General features: G+C 49.0%; 2 protein-coding genes across 2 annotated transcripts in view; one reads left to right on the forward strand and one right to left on the reverse strand.

Annotated features, from left to right (window-relative positions):
- Positions 1–2662: 2662 nt before the first annotated feature.
- Positions 2663–6807, reverse strand: RPL23 (ribosomal protein L23). The gene is made up of 5 exons (XM_081110236.1): positions 6746–6807; positions 6079–6162; positions 5652–5780; positions 2921–3034; positions 2663–2797 (listed from the first exon to the last, which is right to left on the reverse strand). The coding sequence occupies exons 1-5, from the start codon at positions 6756–6758 to the stop codon at positions 2715–2717; spliced, it is 423 nt and encodes a 140-aa protein (XP_080966362.1). The 5' UTR covers positions 6759–6807; the 3' UTR covers positions 2663–2714.
- A 7076-nt stretch (positions 6808–13883) lies between these two features.
- The window catches only part of LASP1 (LIM and SH3 protein 1), a gene marked incomplete at its 5' end in the record, with an annotated part of 40018 nt that continues 38842 nt past the window's right edge, over positions 13884–15059 (forward strand). Inside the window, one exon of the mRNA XM_081108863.1 lies at positions 13884–14140. Coding sequence (XP_080964989.1) covers positions 14072–14140 — 69 coding nt within the window. The remainder of the gene's footprint in view (positions 14141–15059) is intronic.

A 15059-nucleotide genomic window follows, 5' to 3' on the forward strand; every position in this document is an offset into this window, starting at 1 on the left:
AAGGGCCCCTCTGCTGGGAGTGGGAGGGCCCAGGCAGAGGGCTCCCCCGCGCATTGTTACGTGGTCTCCGGACAGGACGCCTGCGACACAAACCCTATTGTCCCATCCAACCGGGTGGGCGCTTAGAGCTGCGGGGAAGTTGCTTGCTTGGCCCAGCGGGATGAGCCGGAGGCGGCCATGCAGGAGACTGAAGGGGAAACGGGATTACTGAATGCGTGCCTTGTGAGTGCGGTCGGCCCAGCTCCCCGCTTTCCTTTAAGAACAAGGTTCTGTTCCCACCTTACATGCATTTTCCCAACTCAGTCCTGTTGAAAATCATGTGCCCAGATGGATCAGAAAGACTTCAAATAGCATCTACTTCCAACTCATTTTACAGAATTGGAAGTTGAAGCTAAATTCACTTACTGGTGGACCCAGAACCAGAATTCAGTCTCCTGACTTCTAGTTAAGTGCACTTAAAGCACTTCTTCCCTCCCCACCCAATTCTTCCCATCAGCCCCCTCTAAAAAAAACAGGTTGACATATTGCCATACTTTTTCCTCTGGCTAACTTAATGTATATGATAGGATACAGCAAAACCTAAACAATGATTTTTTCTTTTTTTAAAAAAAATATATTTTATTGATTTTTCACAGAGAGTAAGGGAGATAGTCAGAAACATCGATGAGAGAGAAACATCGACCAGCTGCCTCCTGCACACCTCCCACTGGGGATGTGCCCGCAACCCATGTACATGCCCTTGACTGGAATCGAACCTGGGACCTTTCAGTCTGCAGGCCGACGCTCTATCCACTGAGCCAAACCGGTTTCGGCAACAATGATTTTCTTTAGTTATGGCTTCAGGTACTTTTTACTTCCCAAATTTTCCCCTTAGATCCATATAGGTGCTTATATATCAAAGCACCCTATACGGACTGCTCACACCAGCTCTGAGGTGCTATTCATCCTTTCACAGGCTCAAGGAGGGATTATTTTACTATTAACATATTTTTTAATAAATATGTTTTGTTTCAGAGACGGAGAGAGATGGAAGCATCAATGATGAAAATCATTGATCGGCTACCTCCTGCACACCCACACTGGGGATCAAGCCCATAATCTGGGCATGTGCCCTTATCAGGATTCAAACTGTGACCTCCTGGTTCATAGGTCCACACTCAACCACCGAGCCATGCCTGCAGCGGGATTCCTTTTCAATAAAGGACCTGGGGGCTTGTCACAGATTTGAAGTTCACCAGGCTGGAGAATGCAGTAGCAGAAAGCCTATTTTAGAGACTTCAGTATTCCTGAAACCAAGGCTCAGTCTAAACAGAGCACTGGTTCTTAGTCTTGGCTACACCTTGGGAATCTGGGCAGCTTTTAAAAGTACTGATGCTACCTCCAGTCTGACTTAATTGGTCTGGGATATGGCCTGGCCACATAAAAAAAAAAAATTCCTCCAGTTGAAAATCACTGCTCTCTAGTCCTGGTACATTCCATCCCTCATCTTGGACAAAAGGTAATCATCTCAAGTGACTGAGCTAGACAGGGCCTTCATGTACTCTAAGCTTCAGCCTTACATAATACCCAACTTAAAGGTAACACTTAAGGCAGAGTATTTTCATATACTAGATGTATGAGGCTACATTATTAATCCAAACCAGCAAAGTGTTTTCTCCATACCCTAAATATGTCACCTAATTCAGTTTGGAAAGAAAAGCTACAATAGAAGTCAATACCTTCAGGCACAACTTGCCAGGATTTATGCCTATTGTGCTGACACAATTATATCCTCTCCTTTTATTCTCAAAACAGAGGTTGGCATATATATGGCCATCCTGTCAAAACATGGCAGCCCTAGCTGGTTTGGCTCAGTGGATAGAGTGTTAGCCTGCAGACTGAAAGGTCCGGGTTTGATTCCAGTCAAGGGCACATGCTGGGTTGTGGGCTTGATCCCCAGTAAGTGTGCAGGAGGCAGTTGATCAGTGTTTCTCTCCCTTCCTCTCTGATATCAATAAAGATGTTAAAAAAGATGTTATGGCAAAAACTGCTGCAGATATTAATCATCTACAAGAGGCATGGCATTTACCATGTGTTAGGCTTTACAAATATCCTGGTTTACATGCAAATCTCCAAGAAAACCTATCCATGCAAGTGTGTATGTAAGTGTGTACATGGTTCCTACTGACATCACCCCTTGGGCTCCATAAGCATGTCTAGGATCTGAGCAGTCACTCTACCTATCTATAATAATCAAAGCATAATATGCTAATTAGATGAGACATCCGGAAGGACAAAGCCAGCTTCCCTGCTGGTCCCAGAGGGAAGCCGGTGCTAGCAGCCAGGGGAAGGCCTATTCTTACTCGAATTCCGGGCATCAGGCCTCTAGTCTTGAATATCTTTCTCACTGCACAGCAGTTTTCTGGGGTATCTTATCATCAAGCAGTACCTGCCACTTATTTACAGACTCCAAACCCAAATATCTAGTGTGTTTTTTAATAGCAGAAATTGGGATGTTGCAAAAGTTCTGTACACTCACCGCAGTACAAAGACTATCTTTTTTTTTTTTTTTTTTTTTTACATACATCCACGGAAAGTTTGCGGAGTAGTTTGTTTTACAAAAGAGGGGAGAGTTACATGGTGTCAAGAAGAGTGCCATGTAGAAACGGAGAGAAGGCAAGCATTTCATGTCATCACTTTTTAATGGGTTTTTCCTTTACAAATACACCAGAGAATCATGCAATGCTGCCAGCATTGGATGCAATCCTGGGCCACAAGTCTGCACACTCTTTTGCAACTGGTCCTGTGATGGCAGAACCTGCATAAAAGAAGAAAGGTGTCGGGTAAGATCAGAGGGTCCCTCCTTTGCCAGTACTTCTAGACCCAAGAATGAAATCACCCAATCTCAAAGATCTAAGGAACAATGTGGGTCCTTTCTTACCTTTCATTTCCCCTTTATTGTTTACTATAACCCCCGCATTATCCTCAAAATAAAGAAACACGCCATCTTTTCTCCGGTATGACTTTCGTTGTCGAATTACCACCGCTGGGTGTACTGAGAAGGAAAAAGGACAGCAGCCATTAATCTCTCAGGTCAGGTCTCAATGCCACCATAAGAAAGCAGTTTACACATCGTCTAGTTCCCCAACATTCCCCATTTGGACAGATGTATGAAGGAAGCTTGCTAAACACTTCCTATACTTTTTCCCATTTCACCCAATGGGTGGATACTGTCAAGATCCTAGTATCATAGAAGAGGGAATAACCTGCCCGCCCCCCACACTCCAGACTGAATACGTGGAGAGGCCAAACTGTTAATTCATTAGGCAATATTCCAACCAGTACATACCTTGATCTAAAAATTACTGCATCCAAGAATTTGTTGGAATTAAGTACGTTCCATACCTTAGATTTTCCAAATACAAACTCGTATGTTTATTGTACAAAAATGAGGCCTTCATATTTCATAGTTCACCAAGGCTAGAGAAAGTCTAGGTAATTTTTTTTTAAAAAACCTGCACAAAAAGTTCATTATCACTACCCACCCAACTATTAAAATGGCCTGACCACATGGTATATTACACCAAATCCTTTAAAGACAACTATCCCAAATGTTATTTCTCAGCATAGGTGCTTTTCATGGCAGGACAGCATGACCTTAATGAAATCCTTGTAAAGCATCCTTGGAAGCACCAGCGTGTCGTTTCAAATTCAACAAATGCAATGCCATGCCTCTCAGGCACCAAACATATTTCCTTAAAACCAGGTAACCAATTAAACAGCATAGATAACATCTCATTAGTCTCTTTGGCGAAATTATTAAGGAATAAAATATAGTTTGGAAGGTCATCAGGGACCCGAGTGAGAGCTTGATGTTGCATTTCCTTGGGTATTAGCTGAATTTGGTTTTCCCTGACCAGGCCTTTTCTTTGCAGTCACTGCTGTCTGTTTCAGTTTGGGCTTTTTTCTTCTTTGTCAGCAAAAGTACCACGCATTTTTGGTATTTTATCAGAATCTGTTTTTGCATGCTGGATTCGATATGCATTGGCATTCCTTGTAACTCTCAAGATATTCCAGTTATTTAAACTTAGCCAGCGGACAGAAAAGTCTCAGGTTCGATTCGGGTCAAGGGCCCAGGTTGTACGCTGGATCCCCAGTAGGGAGCATGCAGGAGGCAACCGATCAATGATTATCACTTGTCATTCATGTTTGTATCTCTCCCTTTCTCTCTGAAATCAATAAAGACACACACACACACATACATACACACCACACACGGTCAGGGAGCCTGACAATCCTTGAGTCAAGTTCTATGAACACAGACAGCCTCTTGTTCTTAACAAGAATACACAGAGGGACAGGCAAATAGTATTTACTGAGCACCACCTGTTGGACTCTGATCTACTTCTAAACCATTTACATTATCACAGGTGAACCTACAGATCTAACCCAGGACCATGGACTTCCAGTCTTGCCCCTTTCCACACTTCTGCATTACATGCTAAGTCTAAGGTGAGACGTATTTGATTAGCAGAAAGAAGGGCCAAAGAAGACATTAACAGAGTGGAAAACGCACAACTATTTTTGGAACCATGCAGTGTTCTCTGGTCTGTCCCAATACTGATTGAGACCCACAGCACATCCTGCTGCCATCTCACCCACAGCCATGGCCAACTGCTCTGCCCTTCCCTGACAGCCCCCCAGGCCACACATCTGACCCAGCAAGTGTTCTAAAAGGGAAGCCTGTCCACCCAAATCCACACATTGATTAATTCATATACCTCGCAGGAAAACTTCTGGGAAAGGCAGCTCCCTGTTTTAGTTTCTATCAGAAAAAATTCAGAAGCAACCACAAACATTACATCTCATCTAAAAAAAGAACCTGTCTTAAAGAATGAGAAATACCATGATACTCGTACCTACAAAATGCTAGGGGACAGGCCCAATGCTCTACAACAGGGGTCCTCAAACTACGGCCCGCGGGCCACATGCAAATACAAATATTGTATTTGTTCCCGTTTTGTTTTTTTTTACTTCAAATTAAGATACGTACAATGTGCACAGGAATTTGTTCATTTTTTTTAAACTATAGTTCGGCCCTCCAACGGTCTGAGGGACAGTGAACTGACCCCGTTTAAAAAGTTTGAGGACCCTTGCTCTACACACTCAGCACACTGCCTGACTGTGCCCACTTGAGGAAGTACCACCATCCCCTTTGAAATTAGCAGTTCCAGAGAAGGGAACCTGCCTGAGGACAGGCCAGGTCCTAAGGCTGTGATCTCACCTGGGTGAACTCCAAACCAGCATCAAAAACAGCTATTTACTCAGTACCACCATACCCACCTGTAGCCCAGGGAGTCAGCAATGAACTCAAGACCTTAAGAGACAACCCTACATGTCACACACACACGGCTTTTGTTTCCATGTGTGTAGGTAGGTGAGGTGGCCTGTAATTACCAGCTGAACTTGCTGGGGGAAATGGCAGAGTAAATATTTGGGGGATGTAGCCCCTAGTGTACATGGGAAGTCAATGAAGAACTTAGAATATTGATCTCACATTGCCTCTCTAAGGAAATCAAGCTTTAAGAGGCCTGGAAAACGGTAAAATTACTCGGTAAATGGAGAAGTCTCCGGCTGTCCAACAAGCAATGAGGGCTCGGTTACTCACTCACCCTTCTTTCTGAGCTCCGGTTTGCCTTTCTTGACTGTGGCCATCACCATGTCACCCACACCGGCGGCAGGAAGTCTGTTCAGTCGTCCCTTGATCCCCTTCACGGAGATTATATACAGATTTTTGGCTCCTAGAAAGGAGTGTAAGCAGAAGCGATGTTCTTCTGAGGGTCTATTAAGGCAGCTCGGCCGTGGTAACGTTTCCCCCAACACTCCCAAAGCCTCCCCCGCCCGCCACACTCACCCCCACCCCAAGGCGGACACCCTGTCACACCACCGATTGAAGCAAAGCAACACAACACGCTGCCGCTTCACCCACAAGCGGTGTCTTTCCTTTGCCCTTTCTTGACGGCTCAGTGGGCCATCAGCAAGAGGCCCACCGAGTGCTTTTAAAAGGGGCGGGTGCGCAGGCGCAGCCGCAGGTCTCACCGGTGTTGTCAGCACAGTTGATCACGGCTCCTACCGGAAGACCCAGGGAAATCCGGAACTTCGCCCCGGAGGACCCGCCGCGTCCTGTGGGTGAAACAGCAGAGCGCTCGCCGTCCGCCCATGGCTCGGAGTCCCCTTCATTCCCAGGCTTTCAATCCATGCGCATATGCTCCGCCAACTGTACGCTACGGACTCGCTCCCTCTCGGGCTCCACTCGCTCCCTTCCCATGTGCCAACCAGTCCTCGGGGCAAATAGCCAACTCCTCCCTACAACCACCTTTACGTTGAGATTAAGGGGCCTGTACGACTCAAGTCTCGCTCCGACTTTTGCACCACGGCGTTCTCCCTGCAAAGCGGGGGACCGCGCAAGTCCCCCCCTTTCTTGGACCTAAGTCAACCGGGATTCAACCCCATTTCCGCAGCGCTGAGAGCGCAGCGAGCACGCGGGGTGCGGTCCGGCATCATGTCCGAATCCCGCAGCTCAACTCTCCGGGCCCCCCGACCGCCACTTTCGGGGGCCCAGCCAGTACTCTCGCGGGGCCCCTCCTCACCCTCTCCGGCTCGGACGAGAGCAAAGCGCCCCAGCTGCCCATGGCCGCCGCTCCCGGCGAGGCCAGCAGCCACCACGCAGCAGATGGAGAGGGATCACCCAGGGCCAAAACCTCACCTCTCTTCGACATCTTGGACGCCGGAAAGGGATGGAAAGGAAGTGCTCACAAAGGATGCTGGGATATGAGCCTTTGCGCCCCGCCCACGATCGTCACGTGGTCCGGAGTTTGCTCAGCCCGCCCCTTCCCCCAGCGCGGCGTGCTATGACGTAATAAACCCTGGAAGTGGGCGGTTACGGGGTTGAGGGCTGCGGAAGCGAATGAAACCTCGAGTCTCCCCTCCACGAGTTCGGAAGTAGTAGAGAACAAGGAAACGCTGGTTTGTTAATTTACCCAACAACCTGTTTTTGAGCGCTTAGTGCCAGGGACCTGGTCGGATACTACGTTCTGAAATGGTTAAAACATCTGTGCTGTGCAGGGGCCCCCAAAGATCAGGGTGTGGGAGGGCTAGGGGAAAACGCTAAATGGGTTCATTAGGCTGTGATATCATCGAGAAGTGCCATTCTAGCACTACAGATCATTACAGCTATAGGTGTGCCTGGCCCCATACCCATCTTGCTTTATTAATTACCCCTTTCACAGCTTCGGCCTCCTCCATTCTCCTGGTTTCTTTCTGTCAATGCTACATTCACTTAAATATTAATTGAGTGCCCACTTTATGCCAGATCCTGTCCTGGGCATACACTAGACTACATCAGAGGACAAAACAGATCAACATCCTTCCCTTATGGAGCTCACTGCTGGGTGGTGGTGAAGATGGATATTAGACACTGAACAATCTATATATAGAAATCTCTCTATATAAAAGGCTAATATGCAAAGTGTCCCCTTCTGAGTTCCACGGGGAGACCAGAAGTTCGATTTCTCGCTATGATGTGTATTGACCACCAGGGGGCGGCACAGAACAAAGGAAGGCCACAGTGGGCAGCCAGATCACCCACCAGGCCTAGGGACCCTACCCATGCATGAATTTTGTGCACCGGCATCTAGTAGATACAATAATTGCAATATGTAGTATGTTAGATGATGTTAAGTAGTATGAAAAAAAGAAAAGCAGAACAAGGTAAGCGACATCAGGAAGTGGGAGGTAGCACAGCGTGAGAGACTTTCCTGAAATTACTTCTCTTCTTCCTGGCCTCATCTCTTGTCACCTTCCCTCTTACACTTCACACTTCGACAATACCAAACTGCTTGGATTTATGGACTCTTGGTTTAACCACTATTTATTCTTTATAACTCTGTTCAAATGTTATCTTTTCCTGGGTCATCTCACAACCCCAACATTCTCTGCCCTGAGCCACCTCTTTACTGAGAGCAGTGCTTCTCAAATATTTTCATCTGAAGACTATTTTACATTCTCAAATTATTGAAGATCCCCCCAAAATTTTTGTTTTATATAGGTTCTATCTATTGACAGTTACCAATTTAGAAATTAAAATTGTGAATGTTTAATTATTTGTTAATTCATTTAAAATAATAAGCCTGGAAAATAACTACAATTTTCCAAACAATAAAATTTAATGAGAAGAATGGCTTTGGGGGGCGGGGGGGTTGTTAATGGGGGGATGAGGACACATTTGTAATACCTTAACCAATAAAGAAATTAAAGATTAAAAAGAAAAAGAATGGCTTTGCACTACATGCTTTTGGAAATCCCTCTAATATCTGGCTTAAGGAAAGACAGCTGGATCTTCATATTTTTACATTTCATCTGTCGTGATATCAAATGTCTCGTAGCCTCTTTAAATAAAGCTCCATGTATAAGAACCATTGCCCTAAAGTTGTAGATACCACATTGTACATTACTCCTGTTGTTTGCAAATTGACCCTGATACTGATTGTGAAATCTGTAAGAATTGGTTAAACATTACCTTTATTTCTCACCATCTTAATGGTTGGTAAGGCTTAAAAGTGACACAGTGAGGGGGCACCTGGATTTGAACCAGGGACCTCTTGATCTGCAGTCAAATGCTCTACCCCTGAGCTATACCCCCTCTGCTGGGAAGGGTGAGATTTACAGCTTAATTGTAGTGCTCACTAACCAGAAGTGTCTCAGCTGATTAACAGTAGTCTGGCATTTAGGATCAACTGCTTCGCTTTTCCCAGAAAGATACTAAAGAACTAAGAAAAGATTACAGAGGCAAGCAGGACTCAAGTGCGAGGGGAAAAGAGCGAAGTCCACTTTGACCTGTGCTTGAAGGTGCTGGGGGTGGGGGTGGGGGTCTGTGTGGTGGGATTCCTCTCCTACCTTAACTACGGCCTTCTCTACCTCTGGCATCTGGGAATTCTTGAAGATTCATTTCCATCCTGTGCAGCCCAGTACACTGTGCCCAAGCGGAAGTGCTTCCCTTGTCTTTCTCAAGACCCTCTCTGCTCTGGTGCCAGAGGTGCCCCTATTGTTTCTATTCTCTCCAGTCACTTCCTCTGCTTCCTTGGCGCCTTCAACTTTCAACAGGCTTCCCTTAAATTAAAAAAAAAAAATCCTTCCTAAAAAACAAAAACAAACTCTCCCTTTAGCTGTGGTTGCCTGTCCATTTCTTCTTTCTCACCACCGATTTTAAAGGAAGTCTACACTTCATTTTTCTCACTATCAACTCCCTGTCTTGCAGTTCCGCTGCTCTCTGTATTAGCGTTGACGGCCAGTCATCTTTCTCCCCGTGCTGGATATGTATTGTTTCTCCAACCAGACTGTAAGTTCCTTGACGGTAGGGCCCTGTTGCATTCTTTTCCGTATTCCCTGCAGAAGTTGGCACAGTGCCTGGTTCACTGTACTAGTCAGCCTTGGGTTGTGCTTGCCGGCCAAACCACAATCCGAATTAAACTCAGCTATCTGATTACACCCAGCCCGCACCCAAAGCAGCTGAATGTTGTTGGAAGAAAGCTTACAAGTTTGTGTCCCTCCAGGCCAGGGGTCCTCAAACTCCGGCCCGCGGGCCACATGCGGCCCGCCGAAAACATGTATCCGGCCCGCCAGGTGTTTTTGCCGCAGCTGCCTGTCCTGCTTAGCAGCCGACGCGTCCCGGGCCCGCAGTGCGCATGTGTGGAATGTCTGAGGGACAGTGAACTGGCCCCCTGTTTAAAAAGTTTGAGGACTTCTTGCTCCAGGCTCTCTGTCTAGTACTCCAACGGCTGATTAGTTCTCCAAAATGACTAATTCACATACTTTCTCCTGTCTCAAATCTTCCACACCTTATCTCTCCTCTTCACTCTCTTAGCTGAAGAGCTTGACTCTTCCTTTTTAGAGAAAATGAGAACCAGTGAGAAGCAGTGGTATAGTGGTCAATGGCTAAGAACCAGTCTTGGGGGCCCTGATGTCCCAAGGTGCAGATACTCCCACCTGCCAGGTCTAAGTTACCAAAAAGAAGTCAACTGGCGCCCGGTTGGCATGGCTCAGTGGTTGGGTATCATGCCTATGAACCAGGAGGGTCACTGTTTGATTTCTGGTCAGGGTACATGCCCAGGTTTTGGGCTGCATCCCTGGTAGGGGGGCATGTAGGAGGCAGCTGACCCATGTTTTGCTCTCACATGGATGCTTCTTTCTCTCCCTTTTCCTCTCTCTAAAAATCAACATTAAAATCTTAAAAAAATAAAGAAATGGGAAAAAAAGCTTGATTCTTTTTCTAATCGTACAAGGCCTTCTCCAGCTCTCTTGAATCGACCTCTGCTTGTCCACCTTCCTCCAGCCCCTCTAGGCCTAAGGCCTTTGTAGGAGCCATTTTCTTTGCCTGGAATATGCCCTCATTCAGGTCTGAACTCCAAAATCACCTGCACACAAAAGGCCTTCCATGATTCTCCAACCTGAAATAGCACCCCTCACAGCTTCCTAATGCAGACTCGTAATTTTTAAAATTTTATTTTAGCCCTAGCTGGTTTGGCGCAGTGGATAGAGTGCGAGCCTGCAGACTGAAGAGGACCCAGTTTCCATTCTGGTCAAGGGCATATGCTCGTACTGTGGCTTGATCCCCAGTAGGGGGCGTGCAGAAGGCAGACGATCTATGATTCTCTGTCATCATTGATGTTTCCATCTCTCTCTCTCCCTTCCTCTCTGAAACCAATAAAAATATATTTTAAAAATAAATAAAAAGTTATTTTAGCACTGGCTGGTTTGGATCAGTGGTTAGAAGTCGGCCCACGCAAAAAAAAAAAAAAAAAAAAGTCGGCCCACGCACCAAAGTGTTGCAGGTTGGATCCCTGTCCTAGACTAGGGGTGCCAGTGGGAGGCAACCAATCCATGTCTCTCCCTCCCTCTCCTATCTCTTCCTTCCACTCACTCTCCCTCTTTAAAAAATCCATGGAAAAAATATCCTCAGGTAGGATTAAAAATTCAGTTTTAATATTTCCCTTATCACTACTGTGCATTTTCTTGTTTATTCACTTGTACATTTATTTCTAGTCTGTCAGCGAAGCGTCAGAACCTTGTGTCTTTCTTTCGAAAGCATGTTCCATACCTAGGAAAGGTGGTTTGGTACCTAAGTTAATGTTTTCAAAGGGCCATATTTTCAGGTGATCTTTTAATTTCGTTCCCCATCATACGTGAATTTGATATAATTTAGGAAGAAGTACCTAATGTTGAACAAGTAAACATTCCAGTACAAAAAATTAGGATTGGCATAAAAAGAATGTATCAAACACTTACCAACAAAAGAAGGCGGGGCTTTAGAACACAAAGCTTGCCAGCACTCTGGTGTGGGTGGAACCTAATTATATTGAGTCACCACAAGTGGACAGGGAGGACAAACAAAGCATGTCCTGGGGGTATAGCTCAGTGGTAGAGCATTTGACTGCAGATCAAGAGGTCCCCGGTTCAAATCCGGGTGCCCCCTCACATGACCTTGATGTTTTTCTCTCCTCACTCAAGCGTAACCCATAGTAACACGAATGCAATCCCACTAACACAGGCACTTCTAAGCTGTCCCCCATGCAGCAGGAAGAAGCTTACTCTCAATAGGTGGAAAGAAAAAAAAAAAAAAGGTGGAAAGGAAGCAACCAACTCTTACCTCCTTACCCTCTTTGAGACTGGAGGTGGCCAGGGCAGTGTTATTTTGCCTAGTTTATACTCTGACAGGGAAGACTAGGAGAATGAATCCAAAGTTCAATAGGTTTATATAACTGCAAAGCTTAACAAGACATATACAGATAGCCCAGCCGGCGTGGCTCAGTGGTTGAGCATCGACCTATGAACCAAGGTTCAATTCCCGGTCAGAGAATATGCTTGGGTCTCGGGCTCCATCCCCAGTGTGGAGCGTGCAGAAGGCAGCTGATCGATGATTCTCTCACTGATGTTTCTCTCTCCCCCTCTTCCTTCCCCTCTGTGTGTGTGGGGGGGGTGGGGGTGGGGGGGGAATACACAGATAAAAGGTGAAAAGTGGACAGCTTTCTCCTCCATATTAGCTCAAAGAAAAGCCTTAGGCCTGGGGTAAGTTTGAGGCCTCGTGTCCAGGAGGGTCTAGATTTTGCACCAGGAGGACAGCTTTGCCCATGTCCAGCCTCAGACGCACCAAACAGTAATGGGAGCCATGGGGAAAATGCACTGGAGTATTCCCCAGGGCCCCGGCGGGATGACACAACCAAATTCCGGGTTTAAAATATCGCAGGTGCCCTCTGACCCCAGCAGCATGCCTTTTCCTTTCTCCTTTATTTTTTCCTTTTTTGGGGCAAAGCCTAGTTGAAAGGACTGCCCTTACTCCCTTCACATTTACTGTTTTCCTCTGGCTTAGCAACCATACTGTCAGTGATGCAACCAACAAATATCTGTCCCCACCTTTAGGCTATGGAACGCCATGGCCTTGAATTACTGGTTTAGTGGTTCTCAAAGTGTGGTCCCTTGACCAGCAGCCTCAGCATCTTCTGGAAACTTGTCAGAAATGCAAATTCTCTCCGGAGCCCACTCCAGGCCTATGGAGTGAGAAACTGGGGGTGTTTTAACAAGCCCTCCAGGTAATTCTGATGCACACTCAAGTTTGAGAACCACTGCATTAGTTTATGTCAGTTTGTATTAGGAGGTAACTTTATTTTTGTAAATTAAAATGAGCTTGTGGAAGTGCATAGGGCATTCTAACCTTCTCAAAAGAGCTGTGACTCTCTACCTGTGTCATGAGCAATAGCACCTTCATGTCACCGGTAATTTAAAAAAAGTTGAAGTTTGGAGAAAGGCTGTGGGTTTCTTCCCCTTGACCCACCCACATCCCCATCCGAAACGGAACGCCAACTGGGGGTAGTCATTTTGTCCGCGGAACCCGTGGCCGCGGAAATCCCGACACCTCCGGCGCCAGTAATCACGCCAGATTTGCCCACAGGTCCACCCTTCCTCCTCCTGCTAGGCGCAAAGCAAAACCGAAAGCTCTCCGCTGAGGTTGGAAAACGAGAAATGCATTTTTGAAAAAATCGTTTCTGTTTTTCTTTTAATCCAGGACTCAATGTTAAAATTAAAAAAGTCAAGAAAGACGGTGCTATATTAGTCACAGGGAAGAAAAGCCACCGAGGGGGCACCCGGATTTGAACCAGGGACCTCTTGATCTGCAGTCAAATGCTCTACCACTGAGCTATACCCCCGCGCCGTTCTGGTTCCTGGAGATGGTTCTTTGGATGCACCGAGGGTGGGAGGAAGGAATAAAGGAGAAAAGGAGGCCAAGCGGAAAGCGGAAGGTGCCCGAATCAGGGAACTCCGGAAAGGCTGTGCGGAGAGGGGAGAACTAGCCCGGGCTGCGAGGCGCTGAGAACCGGCGGGAGGGACAGGTTCCGCCCCGCAAAAGTGGGAGCAGACGTGAGGGGGCAGGGAGGCTAATGTAGGTGCGGGGCAAGGGGCTCCCATTCCGTCCGTGGGTTCATGCCAGGCAGCGACGGGTACAAAGGAAAGGCCCCGAACGCGGTGAATCAGTTCGGGCCTTCAGGAGTGTTCCAACCACACCCTGGACGGGAGGCGAGAGGTTTGCCCGCCTCCCGGCTGCCCCAGATGTCCCGCCACACCGGCCCCGAGGCGCCTGCAGCGCGGGAAGGGCTCCGGGCATCGCCGGCGTCTCTCCAGGGCGCCTCCAGCTTGGGAGCACCCGGGCACCAGGAGCCCTCGGGACTCACCTAGGCACGCACCCCGCGCCCCACACCCCGGGCCGGAACCCGCCTCCGCGCAGCACCCCGGCTCCCGGGGAGCGCGCCTGGCCGCGCGCGCCCCCGCCCGCGCCCGCGGCGCGTCCCCGCCCCGGTGCAGCCCCTCCTCCCCGCTGTGTTTATTAGGGGAAGGAGGGCGGAGGCGGAGGCCAGTTCCCTTGCTCCAGCCGCCGCCGCCGCCGCCTGTGTAGTTGCATCCGCGGCCGCCTCCCGCCAGCTCGCTCCGGGGAGAGAGTGCGCGCGCGAGCCCGGGCGTCCCCGCCCCAGCCTTTCCCGGAGCCATGAATCCCAATTGCGCTCGGTGCGGCAAGATCGTGTACCCCACGGAGAAGGTGAACTGCCTGGATAAGGTGAGCCCGGGACCGGGAGACGCGTGTTTGCCGTTCCCGACCAGTGCTCCGGATCGGGGGAAGCGAGAGGGGCCGGGTCCACGCCGCCTCGGCCCCGCGATCCCGGGAGGAGGAGGGAGGGCGGTGTCATGGGGTGTTGGGGGACAGACCCCAGTCTGGAAACCCGGAGATCCGAGGCGAGGCAAGGAGTCCACGCGTGCCGGGCAGCCAGTATTGAAGAGTGGGCTCTGTGCCCCGGGGTTGGGAGAAGGAAGAGGGGTAGGGAAGCCAGGCCACGGGGTGGGGGCTGGGGGAGGAAGGTTAGGGGTGCAGTCCCGCCCCCTAGGCCCGGGAGAGTGAGGGAGACGGCCGCTCCCTCTCCCGGCCGCCCGGAACGCCAAGTAGGCGGAAGCTCGGGGCTCTGGGGGAGGGGGCGGCGGTGCGGGGGGCGGGGCAGAGGCTGGGGGGAGCCCGCGCAACTGTCCGCTGTGACCGCGAATGGCTGGGCTTCCTGGCCTGGAGACTGGGTTTGGGGGCTCCGGCGGGCGAGTGTGGCATCTGGTGAACTGGGCTGCGGACAAGGACGTGAGCCCCACTGCGAGACCCCCTGATCTGGACGATCTGTAGTCCCCTTGGCGGCTCGGCGGCTCCTAGACCGCGGGCTAATGGTCGCTTCCCAGCCCCCACCTCAAATTAGAGGCCAACTCGCGGCGCTGGGCTGCTCCGCGCGAGCGGGGCGGGGTCGGGTGCTGGAGTAGGGTGGGTGGCGGGTGCTCCGCGGAGATCCCCTGAAATTGTGCTCAGAGCTTGAGACCGGCTTGTAGAACAAAGAGCTAACTTTTCAAAGCAGGTTTCCCCAATGGAGGGTGCGGTTGGCTGAATTCAGGGGAAGGCAAGAAAAGGGGGAGGTGTTTGGGGGGAGGGGAGGGTGGCCTTCTGG

Source organism: Myotis nattereri (genome assembly GCF_964212035.1).
Source record: "Myotis nattereri genome assembly, chromosome: 16".
NCBI lineage: Eukaryota > Metazoa > Chordata > Mammalia > Chiroptera > Vespertilionidae > Myotis > Myotis nattereri.